Below are 25,113 nucleotides of genomic sequence, written 5' to 3'. Positions count from 1 at the left end.
AAGCAAAGGATTTCCAGCCAACATGTGCTCAGAGACAATGGGCCTGAGACAAAGAAGGGCCTACCTGGAAAATTACGATCCAGGTCTCCTCAGGAAAGATGGTTCATCACCCATTTTCTAACAACAGCCTGCATGCAGACCTTGCAGCCTAAAAGTCGCATCCAGGTGCTACTGCACAAAATGGCCGAAACACCAGGAGGTCCTGCATTCCCATTGGCTCCTGGGACCATAAACACAGCAGGGAGCCAGGTCTGGTGGCCTGACCTATAAATAACCTCTTCACCCCCCCACTTCTCGTCTTTTGCCCTGTGACTTTGGTCACTACAGCATAACACACAGAAACAAATGCTTTCCACCTCAACTCCAGTTGACGACAGGTCAGCACGACAAGTTTGTGCTAAAACTTCCATTTTTGAAACAAAGTGGATTTAATTTCGGTGCTGGGAGCACCGTGGATCCTCTGAAACCACTCGCCAGTGTTTTCATATCTGCAGGAGAAGGAAACAACGCTTTTCCTTCATCAAAGTCGACTCTAGCTCCCTTCCTTCTGCTCTTTTTGGAAGGAAAGCTTCCTCTGATCTGCTGACGAGCAGATACGGACCCCCGTTTCTTTCGTGGAAACCTACGGACAAACGGACTGAACACAAAGTAAGAAGGCTTACGTCTGGGCAGAGATAAATAGTGTGTTTTCTTTGTGTTACCATTAATGTGATCTGATTAATACAGCGCTACTGCTGCGCGTGTAATGTATTAATCTAGGATTGTGACCGCTGAGTCAAATCTATTCTGTGAATGTACTCTGATCACGGTGCATTGTTGATATGTTGTGTTGAATATGTAGCTAGCTTGGGTGACCTGTAAATGCTACATTGCTAGCTCCTTCCACGGAGTTTAGGTGCTGTACACCGGAGTGGTTATAATGAACGTCCCCTCAGTCAGACGAAATTCTCAGAGTCTGCACCTAATTCCACTTTAGTCCAGACATGAGTTGACTGAGAGGGTTGGTCATTATCGGTAACCAAGATCCAAGTAAAAATATATCTCTTTCTCTCACACACACGTATTCTGAATGTGAAGTTACAGAAAAAATATTCACAAATGTGTAGATTGATATTTACATGAACACAATGACAGCTGCAAACTTATAATGCAACATTTACTTGTATACTTTTTTTTTATTCTGGTTCATTTTCCATCACAACCACAACTCAGTGATTACAACCTCTGGAATCTGTCACTGCAACTTCACATATGTGCTCTCTCGCATCACAAAGTGGCCAATCTGCGCGCCTTGACTTTCACAACACTCTTGACGATACATTTGGTGCAAAACTAATTTGTACCTGTGGACTTAGGCTGTGGAGCTCTGAGCTAACAGACTCAGGCCATTGATAATTTTGAAGTTAATACATTCTACTATACTTTAATTAGCAGTTGTTTGTGATTATTTGTATAATTATTGTATTAATATTAATTAATTAATTATTTTGATTGTTTGTTGATTTGATAAAGTTATGAATGAATGTAAAGCTTTTGATGGGACAGTTAGGTCCTAGAGATGTGGTGACAACAGCTGCGCAGAGGGGGCCCAATTTGTTTTTTTTGTCATGGGGCCCAAAATTCCTGGCGGCGCCCCTGGCAAGGATATTGCCATCTGCGGCATCCCCTCACTTTTCGCTCTCTGGCCCTCATTTACAAAACAAACGTAAAACACAAACCAGGCGTAAAACTGGCATACGTCATTTCCACGCAAAGCTCTGCATTTATCAATATGGATGTGAGCGGAGGCTACGATCAAATCTCCCATCAAGTTTCAACTTGTGTACGCAAGTTTTCGAGTAAGTGTGGACTTGTGGTGCAGCATATAATCAGGCTGAGTCACAATTAACAAGAGAAGTCATCAGTTGATCACTTATTGGCAATGGCAGATCTGGCTCTTTTAGAAGACCTCTATGCGCCCCTAAGACACGAGAGGGTTTTTCGGGACTGCCGGGATCTTTTCATGGAGACTGATGAGTGGCTATTAAGTTGCTTTCGTCTCCCAAGGCATATCCTTTTAGAATTATGCCACAGTTTGGAACCTCAGCTAAGGAGAGAAACCCGACGTTCGAATGCTTTACCTGTGATGGTGCAGGTGCTCTTGACATTGGGGTTTTTACCCACTGGAACCTTCCAGCGTGAGATTGGGGATAGGTCTGGTATCTAACAGCCAACAACCATTAGCAGAACTATGCCAGCAGTGATGGCGGCCATCAAGTCCCTTTCTCGTCAGTACATCCAATTTCCATACAATGATGCTCAGCAAACCGTGATTAATAGAGCATTTTATGAGATTGCTGGGTTTCCAGATGTGATTGGAGCAATTCATTGTACCCATGTGCGTCTGAAGCCACAGTCTATGAATGATTACAGATTCATCAATGGTAAGAACTATCATTCCATGAACGTTCAGGTAATTTGTGATGCCAGCCTATCCATTGTGAACATGGTTGCCCGGTGGCCTGGAAGGATGCATGATTCTTTTTTCTGGAATAGCAGCGTAGGGACACGGCTACAAGAGGGTGTGCTGCATGGCTGGAGTCATCTCCTCGGTAAGTAACTACTGCGTTAAATTAATATTCTAAAAGTATCCAAAATGACTCAACATTTTTATGTGATTCATGTATTAGGTTACAAAGGTTATCCCCTCACGGAATACCTGGTAACCCCACTGGCAAACCCTGCAACAGAGCAAGAACGCAGGTACAACAGTGCACAAGTACGCACACGGGCCACGGTGGAGCGCTGCATCGGATTGCTTAAGGGCAGATGGCTCTGTCTTGCATCAGCGGGGGGGAACCTACTATACACGCCAGAAAAATTCTGCAACGTTGTTTTAGCCTGTGGGATTCTGCACAACATTGAGCAGGAAAACAGGGTGCCATAAATGTAGTGATGAAGCCAGATGACCTGATGCCCAGAGAGCAGTGTCCAGCACAGCCCCAACTGGGGCTATACCAAGGAGATAGGATAATATTCCTCACTTTTAAAAACCAGTGTTATGTTTGGCAATGATATTCAATACAGGAAACAAGACAATGCACAACATTTTTATTTATCTCTTTTAAAGTGTCGTTGATGGCCACAAGTGATTGATTTATTTCTGCTATTGACCGGCATATTTCGGCTTGTTTTTCCAGCACCTCTGCTGTCAGGATGCAGGGTCATGGTGCTTAAAAGTTTACCATTATCCGTCTCGGACACAGGTGGTGCATCTGTGTCTCATCTGCCACTTATGCCTGAAATGGATGCTGAACCAATAAGCGAGGCAATATGCTCCTCGGTCGGAGTTAACTCAAGCTAGGGTCCAGCCTTTTAGTGGCAAGTTTCAGGTCAGACCATTTCTTTCACCTACGTACATGTAAAGAATCGCAATATAAGCCTGTATATTATTATTAAGACTATAGCCTACATATGTCAAGGATATATAAATTAAATATTCAAACCTCAGCTGGAGTCCGATTTACTACGGCAAATTGACCACAGCAGTAATCTCTTTCCATACCGCATTCTTTCTACAGCCTTTAATACCAGTTTTCAACTGTCAAATGGTACACACGTTTGTTCAATTGAACCTGAGATGTCGAGGTTTCAATCTCCACCTCTGAAAAGTTCTGCATGTTAGCCGGATTACGTCTCACCATGTCCTAAATTGTAGGGGCGAGGCCTCAAAACGAACATATAGGGGCGTGATATTTAAATTGCGATTGTTTTCAGATGCTGCATTTATCAATCTTACGCTCTGATTGGTGTGATACGAACGTTTCATGAATCGGACCTGAAGCCTGTCATCAGATGATTTCTGCGCTCCAATCTGCGCTGGTTTCTACGTTAGATCCAGTTAGATGATGAGCCAGTCCATCATATACAACCCAGTCTCACAGCAGTTCGTGATATGGTCACGTAATTTAATCTTTTGATTGTACACGGACACGTTTATCTCTTTTTTTCGTGATGGTCAGCATGTTTTTTAAACTAATGTATTTCAATGGGAAGCATTTTTCGTGATCACAGCACGATTCTTTCTACCAGTCGCGCTGCAGCAGAGAAGCTGGATACAGCTTTGCTATTATTTGTATTTTTAGCCCAATAACAGCTGTTTTAATCACCAGATCTTATCATGGTTTATATGTATATCGGTCTATTTCGGCCAGGGAAGCTGGATTGCTTTGTTGTTTGATATTTTTAAAACTATAACGCTACATCTATCACCATGTTATCATGGTATTCATTTCTTTATTTTAATATTATTTCGGTCTTATTACCGGTGAAATATTACAGTATGCTGTAAGACAGAACAGTAGGCTACGATATGAGCTGAGCTGGACGCATTCAAAGCCGATATCCCACAATGCAATGCGGGCATTCATATCAGAGAGTCAGCGGGTCTTTAACGCCAGTAACGCTTAGGGCTAAGAGCTACTTGGCATACTTGGCATGGAGAATAGATAGATCAGACCATATTATGTGCTTGCCTGGGGAGACTGGTTTCTATTCCTCTCCACAACCTTCATGACAGTCACCTGACAACCAAACTTTAAATGAGATATTTTTAGATATCGCCATGCTTTTTGACATATGAATATGCTCTGTAATGCAGCCTTGTATAACATAAACCCTCTGATTCACCGTGTCTGCTCTAAATGATAACACACACTTTGAACACGAGCCTTCCAGCCAAAGGTGTTGTCCATATCAACACCAAGGAGCCTATAGGAGCAGAGCCAATTAATTGGTTGATCATTTATGACCTCTGATACCCTCTGACCCATGTCACGACCCTTTCCTCAGCTTGGGAAATGGTTGAATGAAATTTGTGAGTTGTGTCTGTGTGCAGTATATAGGCTGAGGTAGAAGTGTGCCAAAAATGCCAAAAGACATGTTGTATATGTACACACACCCATACAAAGCTATATACATCTTACTCTGTGAACAAAAACCTCAGCAATAATCTGCTTATCCTTTTAATTTCCTGAAAATGCTTCCTAAAACTAAAACCTTCTTAATTTTGAAAAGGTAGTCTCTCAGTAAAGGCTACAAAGGTTAGGATGGCTACAAGCTGTAACCATGGTGATTGATATGAGGATCATCTTCTGAATATAATAATTATTAGTTAGTTACCATAAATTGATATTTCAAAAAAGTAATTTATTTAAAACAACTAATAATGCAGTGTGATTTTAAATCAAACTAAGTCCCACACATAAATATGCTAATGTTTTTTTTCCCCTTTAGACTTTGCTATTAATATTCATCAACTGCAAAATTAGAAAATTGCGTTTTTAAATAACGATGCATAGAAAATAAAATAAAAAATGCTTCTCTTTGTATATAGTTTATTTTTTGTTTTTCACAACAGTACAAGTCAAAACAAATGCCCATTAGTAAAGCAAGCCATTAGGCTGTATTTCTAAACACTCAACTGTAGGTTTTTTATATAGTGTATATATAAGGCAGATCAAAGTGGTTAGCATAAAACACAATTTTTTCATTATTGGTATTTTTATTGTGTAAAATCTCACGTACAACGTGCAACAATCTTTCACAGACGCGGAGCGGTAATTACTACATCACTTCTGGAGTCTTCAGCTGATTTTTTTAAACGTTATTACGATGCATAACTTACTGGAACTAAACTGAGCAACGTGTTGTTGCTGGTGACAAAACCACTGACTGTATATGTACACTCAAGCGATACTGGCGTTAAAGACCTGCTGATCGCTGTCCGATTCTGTGAATGAATGCCCGCATTGCATTGTGGGATATCGCTTTGAATGCATCCAGCTCAGCTCATATTGTAGCGTACTGTTCTGGCTTACAGCATACTGTAATATTTCACCGGTAATAAGACCGAAATAATATTAAAATAAAGAAATGAATACCATCTAAATAAATGTTGATAGATGTAGCGTTATAGTTTTAAAAATATCAATAAACAACAAAGCAATCCAGCTTCCCTGGCCGAAATAGACCGAAATAATAACATTAAAAGAAATACACATAAACCATGATAAGATCTGGTGAATAAATGTTGATTAAAACAGCTGTTATTGGGCTAAAAATACCAATAATAGCAAAGCTGTATCCAGCTTCTCTGCTGTAGTCTGACTGGCAGAAAGAATCGTGCTGTGATCACCAAAGATGCTTCCCATTGAAATACATTAGTTTAAAAAACGTGCTGACCATCAGGAAAAAAAACGAGATAAATGTGTCCGTGTACACAAATCAAAAGATTAAATTACGTGACCATATCACGAACTGCTGTGAGACTGGGTTGTCCTAAGTATCACCAAAAACATTTGTTGTCAACGATAGATGGAGAGCCATACAGCAAATGCCAATGTTTCGGGAACGATTGGTGGGATTGCTGTTGAAAAAGTACACACGGTAGCAAATGAGGTTTAACCATGTATCAGCTAATCTAAATAGCTCATGTTACTGTATTGTGTCAACAGTTAACTTCATTTAATATTTTATGTGGCGTTTTCTTTTGCTTGGTTTAAAGAAATACAAACAACCCAGAGTGTGTTTTTATCCTATCCCAGAATGTATCTGTGGTGTAGCCAGCAATGCGAGACTACACTCACACCAACTTATATGTAAATACTGAGTGTGTATAATGAAAACAAATCAGTTTGTAAATTGCAAGTTCTATGATTAATTTGGGAGCCACGCCATTGAATGAACATAGTACAGTGAGCATATGACCATATAAACTTGTTCCACTGCACGAGTGGTGTGAGAGTTTGTAAACGAGCGTTTTGATATAGTTTTGCTGTTGTTAATGTGGACCCCTATTACTTCAATGCAAGACTAAGGCTGGGTATTGTTGTAAATGGCTAAATTAGCTGGGGCAGTGCAGGCAGGGCATGAAGGTCACAGTGGCCATAGAATAGAATGTTTTTAAGGGCCAAACTGAGGGGGTGTAGGTGAGTTAATGATTCCACTTCCCATCACTGTCAATGTGTTTTCAATTTACATTTTATATGATTTATTATCAGTCATCAGTTTGTTTATTATATACTGTTAACTGCCTTGTTTTATTCTGCTTTTTATCTTGTTTTGAATTAGTTTATTTTACGGAGATTTATTGTAGAAGTAAAAGTGGTTGCCATGGAGACCTGGTTGCGTGCATTGGGGGAGGCCTCTGCTGCACCCCTGCAGACTTGAGCGGTGCACCCCGATAAATATTACAGTCTGCATGCGGCGGCTCCATGGTAGGTTGCCTTAACATTAGCTCCGTTATATATTTTATTGTAATCGTCTTCTTATAGGTAAAAGTGTGTTTTGTATTTATGTGATCTTCAGCTTTCACTTACTTGAGTAAATGCAGTATGTCGATTTTGTTTCTTTGATGGTTTTAAATGGTGTTTTTCTGTTAATTTATAGTCAACATCTATCTAATTTTAGCTTAAATTCAATACATTTTAATTTGTTTTAGCATTCCTTGTGAGACTGGCTGTGACGAACTGTGTGGAGAACTACTGTAACTGTTATCCTGTGTTACTCACCAGGTAGTCTATATATGCACGACGTTCCACTTCCGGGATTGCCCCGTTGGCGCCGGAAATTCCGCCGGATTTCTATTTTCGGCCGGATGTCCGTTACCTTCCTTGAACTCAACCTTTAAATCAACTGCAGGTGAGGCAAGGACAAGTGACCAACACACAAAGGAGAGGGTGGAGTTGGAAAATGACACTAATTTTGGCATGTAGTTTAAGTTTTACATGGCAATTTGAGGTTTCCCTCTTAAAAACTCGAACAAGCCTTATTGATCTGAAAAATGTGCTTCCATTCAGCGTGAAATATCACCCTGGCTTCAGAGAAGTAATGTCATTGCATTTTCCCTGCCATTAAAAACTTTAGGTGCAGCACCCAAGCAGTTTTGGGCAGCACTTAAGCCGAAGACTTTTCTCAGATCTAATGATTTAATTTGAACTTCTTCTCTAGCAAGTTTTGTCTTTAAGCTTTTTTGATTTATTATCTGCTCTAGCTTTCCCAACGTTTTAGACACAGATATGGTGATAATAACGGTCCAAAATGATGTGAAAAAGGGACACAAACAGACTACAAAGAGACACCAAATGACCACAGAGACCTAAAACAACCCCAAAGGAAACACAATTGAGCAAAAAGAGACACAACATGAGTACAAAGAGACAAAACCCCACAAGACACAAAATGTACGGGGAAATAGCTTTTTTTTTTAATAAAAAATCCCTGTAACATTTTCTTGAGGAACGACGCCTCAACCCCTCGCCAAATACACACACCTAAGTCTTCCACAAACACTGAGACTGTTTTGATGCAGAAAAGGTCAGGAGTTAAGGCAGGATCAACAATTTTAGAGATGGCAAGAGCAAAACAATAATAGATGCCAGAGAGGCGTTCCGTCTGTGTTTTCTAGCATCCTCGTGGCATTTCATCTTTTTTAAGGACAGTCATAAAACACATGAGTTTATCTTCTTTCCATTTCCCTAGAGCTTTCCTGCAGCTCTTTTTAAAAGAAACCAAGTTGCATCAGAGCCATGGGTGAGCTTTGGGTCAAGATTTCCAGTCAGAAACTAACTTCTAATATAATATAACCTCTGGAATCAAACTGAAAACATACAGTGAACCTCTCTTTTGCTGTTTGTGGCAGCGTTTGATATTTGTGCCTAAAATTACTCATTAACTTCAGTACTAGTATTTTTTTTATAAAAATAACTTTTTGTCATATTTGCTGAAACTGTCACCATATCGTGACAGTACTACATGAGACAGATAATCTGTGAAAAAATCTTGTTCCTCTGCCTCCCCCTAGTGCTCCTAATGGCATTTGCAAGTTGATTAGTCTTTCATTGCCAGACCTTCCTCCACAGCGCTGTAAAGGAAGGTCTGGCTAGTCCACACAGCATTCTGGGATGAGAGAACAATGTGCTCTGGTTTATTGGCATTTCTTTAAACCAATCACAATCATCTTGGGCGGTGCTAAGTGCCGGACGGAGCCACGGTGCCTCTGCTAAATAGTCTCAGGAAGGAACTTGTTTTGGTGGAACATGTGTACATTCAAAAGTAGTTTTAGTCGTGCAACAGAAAACTCAGATTGGACAGATAGTCTAGCTAGCTGTCTGGATTTACCCTGCAGAGATCTGAGGAGCAGTTAACCATAGTCTTCACAAATGCACCAGAGGTTAGAACACAACACAAAGAAAAAGGAAGGGGACGGACATCTAGGCTGAAAAGAGGGACATCCGGCGGAATTTCCGGCGGCACCGGAGCAATCCCGGAAATGAAATGTTGTCGAAACAGAATAATTTAGATATAACTTAATTTCAAATCTGTTATAAAGATGTTTAAAGCTAACATTAGCATTTCAACATTAGCAAGGTGTGGGGAAAAAGAGAAGGATGTTGACATTAAACGTTTGTCAGCTAAAGATTAGCTTGTTGTATTTGAGATTTGATTGGTTTGAAGAGCTCATATTATGCTCATTTTCAGGTTCATAATTGTATTTAGAGGTTGTACCAGAATAGGTTTACATGGTTTAATTTACAAAAAACACAATATTTTTGTTGTACTACACATTGCTGCAGCTCCTCTTTTCACCCTGTGTGTTGAGCTCTCTGTTTTAGCTACAGAGTGAGACCTCTCACTTCTGTTCCATCTTTGTTAGGAGTCGCACATGCTCAGTAGCTAGGTTAGCACTGCTAGCCAGTAAGAAGCAGAGTATGAGGGCGTGCCCTGACAGTACCTAGGTAAGGACTACTAGCCAGTCAGAAGCAGAGTATGAGGGCGTGTCCCGACAGTACCTAGGTAAGGACTACTAGCCAGTTAGAAGCAGAGTATGAGGACGTGCCCTGACAGTACCTAAGTAAGGACTACTAGCCAGTCAGAAGCAGAGTATGAAGGCGTGCCCTGACAGTACCTAGGTAAGGACTAATAGCCAGTCAGAAGCAGAGTATGAGGGTGTGCCCTGACAGTACCTAGGTAAGGACTACTAGCCAGTCAGAAGCAGAGTATGAGGGCGTGCCCTGACAGTAGCTAGGTAAGGACTACTAGCCAGTCAGAAGCAGAGTATGAGGGGACAGTTTTATTATTTAAAGAGCAATACAGAGTTTGAACAGTTGACAAGGTAAATTTGCAACAAACAACCAGAATAGCAGAGAAATATGTATATTAAAGGCGTGCCAGAGAAGTCCTTAATAAAGTCCTTGTTAAACTTGGTATGTCTCTGGGCTGCATGACAGCAGACATCACTGCATTAGACTGTTGAAGTGACACAGCAAATGGCAGCATTTCAACTTGAAATGCACTTGAAAAGAACTTGAGCTTATCCCGCTCTGTAGCCGGGGGAGCTAGAGGGGCTAAAGATGTTATGGCCTGGCAGAGAGACTTCACACAGTGGGTTGAATTTGCCAACATTGAGCCAGATCTCAGTCACAACACCAAATCTAATTAAAGAGATTGAGAAGTTGTTTATTAAAAGTCATTTAGAAAAGTAGTTTTATGGGAGAGTAATCCTGTATGAGAGCCATCTAAACAGAGGCAGAATCAGTGATCAGGGTTTGACAAAATATGTGTTTACTCAGACTACATATTTTTATATATATTCTATATTTTTCATGTATGTATGCTGGTTGTATATTTTTATTCTCTACTTGTATATATGTTACATTGTATTTTTCATTCCTCCTGTGTATAAGTTTGAGTAGGTGTTCTGGTATTTTTATTTTTATTATTATTATTATTATTATTATTTTTTTTTTTTCTGTCCATCCATCCATCTATCTATCTATCAATGGTGGGTAAGGAAAGGGAATAAGCCTGTAGACACTGAAAGGTGCTAACAATTGCTTAAGCATTTTGTGTGGACACCTTCTTATGTAGAAAATGTTCGTAGATGCAGTGGCCAGTGGCTCCCTTTAAAGTTGCCTGCAGTATTATTCCTGGACAATTTAAGGCAGATGTAAAGACCGTAACGGTCCCACCATGTCCCAGAAAGCCTGAGGAGCCTGGCCATGTAAACAATTGTGGATATGATTGGCGTTGTTTTAAAAACCTTTACAATTAGCATGTTTAGGTTTTCCAGGATGTAGTCTCTTATAGCCAGACCACAGCGCTGCGGAGGAAGGTCTGGCAAGTCCACACAACATTCCGGGATGGGAGAAAACTGTGCTCTGGTTTACTGGCTTTTCTTCAAACCAATCACAAATTTCTGCGCCGGACGGAGCCACGGTGTCAATGTAAAACCTCAGGAAGGAACTTGTTTTGGTGGAACATGTGTACGTTCAAAAGTAGTTTTAGTCGTGCAACAGAAAACTCAGATTGTTGCTCTGTGTTTGCTGGATGTGTAAATAGGAAACTGTTTGCTAACATGTTTGCCATATCAACTTGATATGATGATAATGATAATTACAACAAAGGTTCCAGGTCTGTCCTATTCAAATGCAAATGAAATAGCATGTATATGTATTGAGAAGCTACATGAGGGTTACTCATTAGAGGTGTGACGAGATCCCGTCCCACGAGATCTTGCGATATTAAAATGTGACAAGAATTCTTGACAAGGTAAAAAGTTTTCTCACATTATCGGTCATAAGTGCAGAGCCGAAGCCAGTAGACGGAGTTTGGCCTGGTTGGTCTTATAATACCTCTGGCTTTGAAGACGAGTCTGGCTTGGACCTCTAAATTAGCAGAGAAGATCCCCTGCCCGTTCGCCAAAGTTGACTCAGAGTTAACTTTTGCAGAGCGGTAGCAGAGTTGCTTTTGTAAAAAAAGGTTGCCTGTAAAACCCAGTATAAGAACGTTAGAGCAGAGATCTTCAAAAGGGGGTCCGGGGGCCCCCAAATTATTGTTAAATTAAAAATAATTATAATTTTTTTTAAATTTCCTTACATGAATCCAACATATTATTAGCAAATATAAATCAGCCTATTTGTGAAGACCCCCCCCCCCCCCACTGATGATAGGCTGACTGGCCTATAGATAAGGTAGTCACTACGAGCCATCCACGCATACAGTTCATCCCATAGACTGTTAATATTAATGGACATAGCATGTGTGACATCACCCATTGGTTTGTGGAGATCTGAGTCATAGAGTTTGCCGTTACGGGCAAGGGCACCTCGCTGCAGCCTGCTTGACATCAAGCCCTGCCCACATCAAAGTCAGACATTTTTCTTTGCTTACGTCACTCCCCATACGCTCGAACGGACCAAGACAGCCTGGTAGCATTTTTTACTATGAAGGAAATGATTTGGATAAATGCCATGTTTTCATTTTGAATCTTTTAATTTTATTTGGAATATTTTATATTCATAAATGTAAATGGTCTGAAAGAAAACCGAATATTCACCAATTTAAAAATGACATGAAATTATATTTTGAAACTTTAAAAGGACTGACAAATAAGAAAGCCATCCAGACTCTGAACATTTAGAATGCCTTACAACCTCTTTAATGTAAATTTCATGCGCCCCTTTTTTGTGCATGTATGTATGCATTTAATGTTTTCAATGTCTTTATGTATCTGTACTTGAATAATAGTTTTTTGAAGACAAAAAAAAATAGTTTCACATTAGATGATAGAAACTGATGATGTAGGCTAAACACAAATGACATTTCAAGGGGTGATAGAATGATTATATAGGGTATTTTACACTGTTCCTTAAGGTCTCCTAATAGGGTATGTAACATTGGTTGGGCTGAAAATTGCCAGAATGCTATTTCATTAGGCCCTTAACTACCCTGTGAAGATGGCTCTATTTGGAACAAGAGCTTTTCTTCCAAATATGGTATGCTCATGAATATTTAGATAAGCTGCGCGCTGATTGGTTTGAGCGAACCACATAGAAACACATTGGAGACGAGACAGCAGGTCTCATATTTCAGACACTGCAAAGTTATACATTGTTTGTCGGGCTATTTCGTTATTAAATTCACTTCTGAGACTTTTTTAAGCGAGAAATCAACTATATAAAGCTCAAATATGGGCCGTTTTACAAAAATTGATGGCTAATTGCAAATTTGGTAAGACGTGTCGGACTTTAGCTAGGAGCTCCTAGACTGTGTGTCTAACGAGAAAGCGGCAACCTCCATACCCAGTAAAAGTCACCGTTTCCCTGGGTACTGGACTACTGGAATACTTGGGGCTCCGTGGAGCTGGCTGGCTGCCAGTTGCCGGCATAACTAGAATAGCTATATTTACAGTTTGAATTTCGTCACACCAGTTATATAACATCTCCCCAAGGTCTTATAAAGCTAACAATGGTGTCCGATTTCAATTTAATGAATGGTTGTGAACATTAGGGGTTTCGTTAGCTGCGGCTGTCCCTTCAATCCTATGTGTACAGATCGCGGCTAGTTAGCTTAGTTTTCGGCGTAATTAGAGTATATTTACAGTTTGAATTTTGTCACGCCACTTATATAACATCTACCTCAAGGTCTTATAAAGCTAACAATTGTGTCCGATTTCAATTTAATGAATTTTTGTGAATTTCAGAGGAATTCTAAGAGGAGGCTAGCTAGCTCTCATTGATAGAGCTCCATCCAGCCGCAGGCTCTATCACCGGCGTTTTTGGCATTAACCCAAAAAACAGTGACTTTGCGCGGGTATGGAGTACCGTGGGCTGCCAGCCGTGACGGAGCTCCATCTACCTCACAGCAGGCCGGGGTCTGTGAAGGAAGGCAGGCCGGGCGGCGAGGCAGCAACACAGGCAGCACCGGCCGCTGAACTCCGACACACAGTCGGACAAAATTTGCAATTAGCCATCAATTTTCGTAAAACGGCACATATTTGACCTCTACATAGTTGATTTTTTGCATAAAAAAGTCTCAGAAGTGAATTTAGTGGTAAAATAGCAGATGAACAATGTATACAATTTCTGAGATCTGTGCGACCTATTCAGAAGACTACCTGATCTCAGATCAGTGGTGTAGCCTATATGTAAATGTTTGGGTGTGACAAAGAAAGACTAGAGCCAAATGAGGAGGAGCCGCCGAGTTGACTTCATCTAGGCAGCTCGTTGAGATTTGCCCGTTTTCAGAGGCAGTTTCAAATTGTGAGATTTGCAGAGGAAAGAGGTGTCAATGGGATTTTGAGGTTCTCTGTATATCCTAGTTACCCACTAAACTGTCATTATTCAACTATGACAAGGTAAAATCGGTTTTGCATTCAATCACCCCTTTCATGAAACAACGGTGAAGTTTTCATGTAGTTACTGTAATTGGGCCCGTGTACTTTTTCGTTCATTTGATTTCCGATTTTGAAACTACTACTTGCTACGTGATTACCGTTATATCTGAGGGTTGAAGTTGCATTTTAACGGGCAGTGCAAGTTGCGGCTGTGGCTTAGCTGAAGCTAACGCCGCTTGAGCTTTCACGTTACAAAATAAAAGGTGTTGAACGTTGACCTAGCTAGCACGCAAACAGTTAATTTACATGTCTACGAGCATGTTAGCAAACTACACCAAGAGACAAATACCGAGGAATATTGAAAGGAAACTAGTACTTTCATACTTTTTAGCATTGGCTAATTAGCAACCTGCCCCAGAAGCTCATGAAAACAAGGCTTTCACCGGAACAGTCTTACGTTATTTTCCGAACCACTCCTTTCGTTTCAAAATCGGAAATCAAATGAATGAAAATGTACACGGGCCTAATTACAGTAACTACATGAAAACTTCACTGTAGTTGCATGAAATGTCGTTTGTGTTTAGACTACATCAGTTTCTATCATCTAATGTGAAACAAGAGGCTATATCTGCTTCACTACCAGGCTGTCTTGGTCTGTTGGAGCGTATAGGGAGTGACGTAAGCAAAAAAAAATGGCTAACTTGGATGTGGGCGGGGCTTGATGTCACATCCTGGTTGCGGATGTGACAATTTTAGACGAGAGGGAGGAGTGAGGGAGGAGCCTTTACACTCTACGTTACGTTACACACTTTCACTGGCAATCGCATCATAGCCACGCCCTAAAACACCCCCCGTTTTATCACCGATTTTAAAATCAACCAGACCATAATTCAAAAAATAACATGCAGTTAAAGGCGTCTCCCCCTGCTGGAATTCAGATAAAATGCAGGTTTAAGGAGTCTGCCCCTGCTGGAATTCAGATAGAATGCAGGTTTAAGGAGTCTCCCCCTGCTGGAATTCAGATAAAATGCAGGTTTAAGGAGTCTGCCCCTGCTGGAATTCAGATAGAATGCAGGTTTAAGGAGTCTCCCCCTGCTGGAGTTCAGATAGAATGCAGGTTTAAGGAGTCGCCCCCTGCTGGAATTCAGATAGAATGCAGGTTTAAGGAGTCGCCCCCTGCTGGAGTTCAGATAGAATGCAGGTTTAAGGAGTCTCCCCCTGCTGGAATTCAGATAGAATGCAGGTTTAAGGAGTCGCCCCCTGCTGGAATTCAGATAGAATGCAGGTTAAAGATACTAGTCTATGGCTCGAACGGACCAAGACGGTAGCAAAGCTCATATCCTCTTGTTTCACATTAGATGACAGAAACTGATGTAAGCTAAACACAAACGACATTTCATGCAACAACAGTGAACTGTAATTGGGCCCGTGTACTTTTTCGTTCATTTGATTTCCGACTTTGAAACGAAAAGAGTGGTTCGGAAATAACGTAAGACTGCTCCGGTGAAAGCCTTGTTTTCATGAGCTTCTGGGGCTAGCTGCTAGCTAGCTCGGAAGCTACATCTGATGGCAGGCAGGTTGCTAATTAGCCAATGCTAAAAAGTATGGAAGTAGCCTACTAGTTTCCACTGCTTTCTATCAATGTTCCTCAGTATTTGTCTTTTGGTGTAGTTTACTAACATGCTCGTAGACATGTAAATTAACTCTTTGCGTGCTAGCTAAGTCAACGGTCAACACCTTTTATATTGTAACGTGAAAGCTCAGGCTGCGTTAGCTTCAGCTAAACCACAGCCACAACTTGCACTGCCCCGTTAAAATGCAACTTCAACCCTCAGATATAACGGTAATCACGTAGCGATTTTACTAAACATCTGTATGTGTTCGACCTTTTGAAATACTTAGATTAGGTGTGTTACTGTGCAGGTAATATCCGAGGAGCATCTGGCATGATGGTGAGTTCTACTGAACCAGACTGAGAGACCATTTAAAGACTCAGGAACCCTTTGCAGGTGTTTTGGATTAATTAGCTGATTAGAGTGGGACACTTAGAGCCTAAAATATTGAACCTTTTCACAATATTCAAATTTTCTGAGGGTTTTCATCAACTGTAAGCCATAGTCATCAAAATGATAACAAATACAGGCTTGAAATATCTCGCTTTGCATGTAATAAGTCTATATAATTAGTTTTACCTTTTAAGTTGAATTACTGAAATAAATGAACTTTTGCACAATATTCTAATTTTTCGAGTTTCACCTGTATGCTTCTAGTTCACCTGTTAATTGTTAAAGCAAAATCACCCCTTTGTACATTTGGTTGTGACTGAATTCTTGCTGTTAATATGAAAGTCCATAACGAAACAACACACCATTATACTTTTGAGGGCTAAATTAAATGAAATATGGCTCGTTTTCCGTTTGAACACATTGTCATCAATATTAACAAGGTTTAAAATGACCCATTTTTCAAATTTGGATATCATTTCAAAATCAGAAATCAGTAGTAACTACATGAAAACCTCACTGTTGCATGAAATATCTTTTGTGTTTAGCCTACATCATTAGTTTCTATCTAATGTGAATCAAGAGGCTATATCAGCTTCGCTACCAGGCTGTCTTTTTTTTTTTTTTTTGTCTTCAAAAAACTTTATTATTCAAGTACAGATCCATAAACACATTGAAAACATTAAATGCATACATACATACACGAAAAAGGGGCGCATTAAATTTACATTAAAGAGGTTGTAAGGCATTGTAAATGTTCAGAGTCCGGATGGCTTTCTTATTTGTCAGTCCTTTTTTAAGGTTTTAAAATATAATTTCATGTCATTTTTAAATTGGTGACTAGCCTATTTGGTTTTCTTTCAGATCATTTACATTTATAGATATAAAATTTTCAAATAAAATTAAAAGATTCAAAATAAAAAACATGTCATTTATCCAAATAATTTTCTTCATAGTAAAAAAATTCTACCAGGCTGTCTTGGTCATGGATGTATTAAGAGAACGGTCTTGGTCCGTTAGAGCGTATGGGGAATGACGTAAGCAAAAAAATAATGACTGACTTGGATGTGGGCGGGGCTTGATGTCAAGCCGAACCGGATGCGTTGTCCATTAATATTAACAATCTATGGTTCATCCTAAGGATTCCCTGTGTCACATGTATGTTTAACATTAAAACATGATTCATAAAATCATGCCAACAAATATTTTAATAGCTTACTATTTTATGCACTAAAAATTTATGTATAAAGGCTTTATACAATATGTAGTAAGGGCTCCCTGTTCCAGCCCTCTCTCAGTTAAGGGGTCCTTTAAAAACAATGAAGACCCCTACGTTAGATGGTACCGCCACTTTCTCCCCCTCTCTTGCCCGAGACACACAGACTGCCATGGTAGTTCACCATGGCCCTGACTTGCAACAAAAACTTCATAATGATATTAAACAAAGTGAAATGCTCTCCCCTCGTCTTAAAATGGTCATGAATCGATACAAGAGCAGCCTGGCTACTTCCTTGTTTACTGCTGCAATGAAACGCTTGGATAAGTAAAGAGAAATCTCTTCACCGAGAACGTGGATATGCTCATATATACATATCTTAGGCTCAGCAGTGTATCATGCTTGAAGAAAAAAAAATTGGTCTGTCTCTGTTAACACTTTGATTGTTGAGAGTAGTACTTTGATGAAACTGTTTTTATTTTTATTTGAGGAGACTAAAGTAGTTCAGTTACAAGGTCACACACAGCTTCAGTTAGAAGTTAAAAGCCTGCACTGCAGTTATTGGCCCTCATTTATCAAAAGTGCGTACACCAAATTTCCAGCGTACACCCAAAACCACGGTGACTTTGAGATTTATCAATATGGACGTTGGCGTACGGCACGCTCAAATCCTACGCCAGCTCAGGAGGTGGTGTACACGTACGCACGTTTTGAGTTAGTGCGGAAATGCGCAGAAAAACAATTCCTAACACCACAAAACGCACTGACAAACTAAAAGATATGATATATTATGACCCACTGTAAAAAACCAACAACATAGTAATTATAAACTTCAGTGTTTATTTTTGTGCAACATGGACTTCAATGTTTAATTTGTGTGACTTTACCAAAGCATTTGATTTGTAGGCATATGTATTCCTTCAGTTGCGAGCCTGTGCGCTTTACCTGACGTTTCAGGGTTAGGCCCGGCAGGTGCGCACGGACTGGGTTCAGTAATGAAAGGCTTTCAATGACCAAAAAATAATTCAGACTGACAAAATAATAAAAATGACATTCTTCTTCTTTTAAATAGTAATAATACAAATAATAATAACGACATTCGTCTTCTAAATAACAATAAGCGTCATTAATAATAAAAATCATAATAATAAGAAGAATATTACAAATTGTCATGCAATTATTAATGTGAATGAATGGTACTCCACATCACATCATCATCACTATTGTACACCCCAATACATGTGACGTGATACGAAATTAAATGCTAATTGTTTCAAAACACGTGGTGTAAAATAATGCATTGTGATAGGTCATTTGCTCATCCAAACAGCTATTTAAACTGGATTTCCACCGTACACCAATTCTCAATGATGGCTGACCTGGCGCTTTTAGAAGACGCATACTATGCGCCCTTGAGAAGGGAAAGAGTATTTCAGGATAGGCGAGATCTTCTGAATACATCAGATGAATGGCTGATGAGCAGATTTCGTCTTCCAAGGCATCTTCTCCTGGAGCTGTGCAATAACCTGGAGCCCTACCTCCAACGTGAGACCCGGCGGTCAAGGGCCTTACCTGTTCCAGTCCAGGTTCTCTCCACACTGGGGTTCTTGGCCACTGGAACCTTTCAACGGGAGACTGCCGACAGGTCTGGCATATCCCAACCCACCATGAGCTGCATGCTGTCATCCATGCTGGCTGCCATCAGGACTCTCATCCCACACTACATCCAATTCCCATACGACAATGCCCAGCAAACAATGATTAAAAGGGGGTTTTATGAGATTGCAGGGATTCCAAATGTCATAGGTGCAATTGACTGTACCCACGTGCGTCTGAAACCACCATCGGTTAATGATTACGCATACATCAACCGCAAAAATTATCATTCAGTCAATGTGCAAATTATTTGTGATGCCAGACTCTGCCTATTAAATGTTGTGGCACGATGGCCCGGAGGCACCCACGATGCCTTCATTTTTGAGCACAGCAGCGTGCGCAGACGGCTGCAGGAGGGCGCATTGAGGGGTCATGGTTATCTTTTAGGTGAGTACTAAGAGCAAATTTATTTTGCAAAATATATTTGCTTCCTAACCTCTCTTTTCCCCTTAGGTGACAGGGGTTATCCTCTTTTGGACTTTTTGATCACCCCTGTGCCAAACCCCGTGACGCATCAGGAGCGCAACTTCAACCACGCGCACGCACGAACACGAGCCACTGTGGAGCGCTGCGTGGGGCTCCTAAAAGGTAGATGGCTCTGCCTGGCACACGCGGGGGGCACGTTGCTCTATTCGCCAGAGAAGGTGTGCAACATCATTTTGGCATGTGCCGTCTTGCACAACATGGCTGAGATAAACCGTGTGCCATTTGACGCGCTGGCCCCAGACCCAGAAGTGCCAGTGGAGCAGTGGGCAGCACCACCGGCTTTAGGAGCTGTTCAGCTCAGACGGGACCTTGTTGGTTTTAAGGGTAAGTTAAAATAACAGACTTCGTTTTCATTGTTTTATTTTTTTTAAGTTTTCATTTATTTGCTTTAATGTCGTATTCATTGACACTAATGAATGGTTAATTTCGACCAGTAGTCTACAAATTTCTGTCTGTCTTTCCAGGACCTCATCCGTCAGGACCCTTGGCCGTGGCGCACGGGAGGCTGGTGGACGGGCCTCGGCTTGCACCTGCTCAGGCTCTGGGTGGGGCGCAAGGATAGGCTCAGGCTCCTGGATGGGCTGAGGGGGAGATGCCTCGATGGCGCTGGGGCCTGCAGTGCCATCATCTGCAAAACAATATAGCAAAATTTAAATAAAATGAGTTAACTATGGACTTATGTGTGAGTTTTTTTTATTGGTCTATCAAATTTAAGTTTACTTACCATGAATGTTGTCGGTATCTCGCCCACCGGTGATACCTTCTAAAGACGCCCTTCCGATGAGGGCTGCCACCCGCGCCTCATTCAGTGTCAGCTGGAGGCTTGGATCCGGTGGGCCTCCCCCAGTCTGACTCTGGCTCCTCTTCAGTGCCGAGATGCTCCTCTTTGTGGCGATCTTTATATCTGACCACTTTTTTTTCACCTACAATAAACAAGAAAACTCATGCTTAACTTGATCACTATTGGTCTATATTAAGCAATAAAACATTCTTACCTCTGCTGGAGTGCGCTTCTCAACCCCCACACTATTAACAGAACTCGTAATTTGGGTCCATATTTTGTTTTTGTGGGCACCTTTAATCCCACTCTTTAAACTCCCAAATAAAACAATTTTGTTTCTTTCCACTTCCCTGGTGATGGTCTCGATCTCCACGTCGGAGAAGTTTCTCTTCTTTGCCGTCTTTCGTGTGTCCATGGCGTAATATGAGGGCGTGGGGGAAGCGGAGACTTGAATATATAGGGGCGTGTTATTCTAATGACGATCGTTTTCAGCCGCGGCATTTATCAAGGGCAGGTATTGCGTACACCTGGATTTCAAAGGTACGCACAGCTTCATAAATCAGGCGGTGAGAGGAGTGTAAGCATAATCTTACGCCAACATATACGCCCGTTTCTACGCAAGAATGATAAATGAGGGCCATTGGGTCTGCAGAGGTTAGTTATACAGGAGAGAAGAAATCTTTAGTTTGGCAAAACCTTTCACAGTGCTCATTTTTTGTTTTGTGACTTTCGATTGAATCAAAGACTATTTCTTTTAAATAGTGTTACAATCTCGTCTCATTCTTGTAAACCCAATCTTGTGTCTCTTCTCGTGAGCGTCTCGTCACACCCTTATAACTCATGTATCTGTTTACAGACATGGTAAGTCTCACTTTGCCAGATCATCCACACGCGGCGGAGGAAGGTCTGGATAGTCCACACAGCATTCCGGGATGGGAGAAAAACATGCTCTGGTTTATTGGCATTTCTTTAAACCAATCACAATTGTCTTGGGCAGTGCTAAGCACCGGACAGAGCCGCTGTAAAATAGTCATGCGAGAGAAAACTCAGATTGGACAGATAGTCTAGCTAGCTGTCTGGATTTACCCTGCAGAGATCTGAGGAGCAGTTAACCATAGTCCTCAGAAATCCTCCAGAGTTTAGAATTCCAACACAAATGAAACGGACATCAGTGAAAAGACATGCATCCGGCGGAATTTCCTGCGACACTGGAGCAATCCCAGAAGTGGAACGTTGTGGATATAGATTACAGACATGGTCATAGTAAACTTATTGTTGTTCACATTACATGAAATGTGCGCATCCTGTATGGGAAAGGTGGACTTCACGCTTGACTGCCAGTGATGTAAATAATTACAAGAGAGAGACAATTACAGAACACAAATACAGTTCATGGCTATTACTGAACAAATGTGGGCCATAAGTAGTATCAAACATGGAGTTTGATGTAGTGAAAACCCTGAGGATTAAAACCTTAAACAACTACACTGTCCAAAATATTTTTTTCTTAATTTTACATGATAAAAGTAAATTTGCCAAGGTGGGAGGGCCGGTCAAGTAAGCCAGACCACCCGTCAAGTTACAGCTATAATGTAAGCGACAGGGATGTGGATTATGACATAAGTGCTGAGTTGACTCTTAATCACCCTGAGACTAAGAGGAGGATATATGCACAGACTTTGCTCTCCCAACAGAGAGCATGGGAAAAGTCCCAGAGGACACTGCTGGACTTCAGGAGAAAGCCCACAACTTTTCACTTTACTGAATAATTCTCCACAGCAAGTGTAGGTGATGTTATGCTCTAAAGGGTTTACAGCTGGGACCTGGGATATGCAAGTAGGCTACCGTCAGCGGCACCCGCTCCTCACTTCCTCTTTCTCTCTCTCTCTCTCACACTCATGCACACTCAATCATACCCAATCTCTCTCACACCCACTCTCATCCTATCACTTCACTATAAAACCCTTGTAAATGTCCCACGGCCACTCTACTAGTGACAGATGGTAAAGGCGGGATGAAAACTCCCCAAATAAAAATGTAATCCTTTCCTCACATGGGCTGTAGCACAATGCAGAGATTATCCCATCAGAAACACTACCGTAGGCCGAAGGGGACATCCCTCTTTGTGTGTGTTTATGGAATTATTTAAAAGCAAGCAGTGCTCGTGTGTGTTTGAATGGCTGCCTGTGTGTTTTGAGTGACAGAGGTGATGAGGGAAATCATTCCCAAATCATGAGTACTATTCATTATGTCCCATCTATCAGCACGCAGGACCGATTCTCTCTCTCACACACACACACACACACACACACACACACACACACACACACACACACACACACACACACACACACAGAAAATCACACAAACAGAAGGAAACAAGACATGACAGAAAACCAGGCTACAAAAAATGACAGACACAACACCAAAGCCATAACAATAGGAGCATGTGCTTTTCACAAACAGATGGGTTTAACTAGTCTCACATGTGATATGATTAGTTATTTAGTTAGTTATATGTTATTGATAAAATGCATAACTATTGGTCAATGAACATTTGATTTATTGGAATGATTTGTGCTTCTATAATAAGATTGATCATTCAATTACTCTGTTCAAACAGTGATTTACAGTAAATAATATATATTTTTGGCTCTCTCTACCTAAAAACACGTAATAATTATTATTTACTTAGAATTAATGAACTGGGAGAGTTTGATTTCCTGCTGACCTCTGTGTGATAACGTGAGAAGGGAAAAGGAAAGAACAATGTTGTAGAGCAGAGAGTCAATTCACCATTTTACCAAGTTTTGGAGTTTAAAGGGATGGAACACTTTGATTACTGCATAATGTCTTCTTCATATTACGGGCCTATGGTTAGAGGGTTACACATTAAAGGATGATTCCAGTTTATTACAATTTGGGTGTTATGTTGATCATTTTGGCCATCATTCCTTTTGGTTACAGTAACAATGTACTGTTTTTGGACAGACTTTTTTTTTTGTATTACTTTTTGGGCATTTTCGGTCTTTATTTTGATGAGATGAGATATATTTTCATACTAGTTTTCTTGGGAAAGAGTCCTCACTTGAAGCCTTGTTAGGAATAACTTTCCTCTGTGGCAACGAAACACGTAACACGGGCTGTCAGACAACCCAATAGGTTAAACTGGTCTAACATAACACTTTCAGTGCCGACTAACTCAGTAAGACAAGCAGATTGGAAAAACTTGCTAGCCTAGCAACAGTGATGCTACAGTACTAAAAACCAATGATGCAACACTCTCTGGTGTTACACTGGTAGGGGAGAAAGTAACACGGGACGAAAGTAACAAAGCGATTTTCTCTGAGCCCTGACTACATTTGCATTTCAAGCTATGACAGCACTTTCAGCACGCAGCCAGTAAAATATCAAAATATCACGTGATTTCATCATTGTTTCCCGCTGTTATGTCCTGAAAGCTGTTTTCGAGTACAGTAAGTAAATTACTGAAGCGGTACTTTTTTTCTATTTACAAGTTGTGTTTCTCGTTTCATGTGTCACAGCAATTATCAATCTACAAGTTATTTAGCGCTGTAACACATATGATCAAGGTTGCCTTGTCAGAGTTTTTCAGTATACAAGTAATTCGGGTTTAAATGTCAGGAGCTCCAGTCGGCCCGCTGCTAATGAGGTGATTTTCTCTGTGTTGCAGAGTTTATTAAAACATGTTTATGTCATATTATACCAACAGAATATGCCAAGAGTGAGGGTCAGAAAGACAGACAGAGGTCTGATTCAGCCAGATATCTATGAGAGGGCATTTCTGGACATATCTGTAAGACACATTAGCCTTAGGGCAGCTGCAAAGTCGCATGGCACATGCCATGTCACTTTGCTCCGATACTGCAGGAGGAGGGCAGAGAACAGTAGGGAGAAGACAAGACCACCAGGGTACAGGTCACACACCAAAGTCTTCTCTGTGGACCAAGAGAGGAAGCTGGGGGCTTATATTAAGAGGGCAGCTGATATTCATTTTGGCCTGTCTCCTAAGGAGGTTCGTGTAGTAACGTTACAGTAAAAACATTCAAAATGCTGCTCACTTACACACTGCTCTTAGCCTACTATAACCAGTTTAAATAGTTATCAAAATGTGAGATTTGTATATTCTTTAAATAGATTTTTCATTTTTATTCTAATTTTTATTTTTATTGACATTACATTTGATTTTTCCACTGTCTGCAAAGCTGCTGCAACATGTAAAAATCCCTAGTGCAGGATCAGTAAAGTCTTATTTTATCTTAATTATGTCATAAAAAAATGTCCCTCTAAATGTTTTTTAAACTGTTTTAGGTGCGCATATTTGCATACGAGTTGGCCAGAAGATATGGGTGCAAATATCCGAGTGAATGGGATGCCACCAAGATGGCGGGAAAGGACTGGCTCACCTCCTTCCTTGAAAGGAACACCTTATCTATTCGTAGACCCCAAGCCACCAGCATGTCCCATTCCACTAGCTTCAACAGAACAAATGCCCGCTACCTTTTTGAAGCAAAGGACATTTGGAACGTGGATGAAACAGGTAAAGTTTACAATTCATTAAAACTAAAAAAAGTTAAAATGATTCAGTGGTTTAAAATACATGGGACAAATCTTTTGTTATATAAAATTTAATAAACAGACCATGATAATAAATACATACTGTAGCCTATACAGATAAATATATACAGGTTATAAAACTATGAGGTGAATAAATATGATACTATATAAAAACACTACACGCACACACACACACACACACACACACACACACACACACACACACACACACACACAT

General features: G+C 40.6%; 1 protein-coding gene across 1 annotated transcript; it reads left to right on the top strand.

Annotated features, from left to right (window-relative positions):
• Window positions 1-18,744: 18,744 nt before the first annotated feature.
• LOC116051171 (putative nuclease HARBI1) lies at window positions 18,745-20,078 on the top strand. The gene is made up of 3 exons (XM_031301420.1): window positions 18,745-19,417; window positions 19,484-19,840; window positions 19,981-20,078. The coding sequence occupies exons 1-3, from the start codon at window positions 18,745-18,747 to the stop codon at window positions 20,076-20,078; spliced, it is 1,128 nt and encodes a 375-aa protein (XP_031157280.1).
• The last annotated feature ends 5,035 nt before the right edge of the window (window positions 20,079-25,113 follow it).

This window comes from Sander lucioperca, chromosome 4, assembly GCF_008315115.2.
Source record: "Sander lucioperca isolate FBNREF2018 chromosome 4, SLUC_FBN_1.2, whole genome shotgun sequence".
In the NCBI taxonomy this organism is placed as follows: domain Eukaryota; kingdom Metazoa; phylum Chordata; class Actinopteri; order Perciformes; family Percidae; genus Sander; species Sander lucioperca.
This window is presented reverse-complemented; position numbering and strand designations above follow the sequence as displayed.

Coding starts and splice junctions, on each gene's coding strand:
- LOC116051171 (XM_031301420.1), top strand. CDS start 18,745: ATGGCTGACCTGGCGCTTTTAGAAGACGCATACTATGCGCCCTTGAGA. Junction 19,418..19,483: donor GGGTCATGGTTATCTTTTAG/GTGAGTACTAAG, acceptor TTTTCCCCTTAG/GTGACAGGGGTTATCCTCTT. Junction 19,841..19,980: donor GGACCTTGTTGGTTTTAAGG/GTAAGTTAAAAT, acceptor CTGTCTTTCCAG/GACCTCATCCGTCAGGACCC.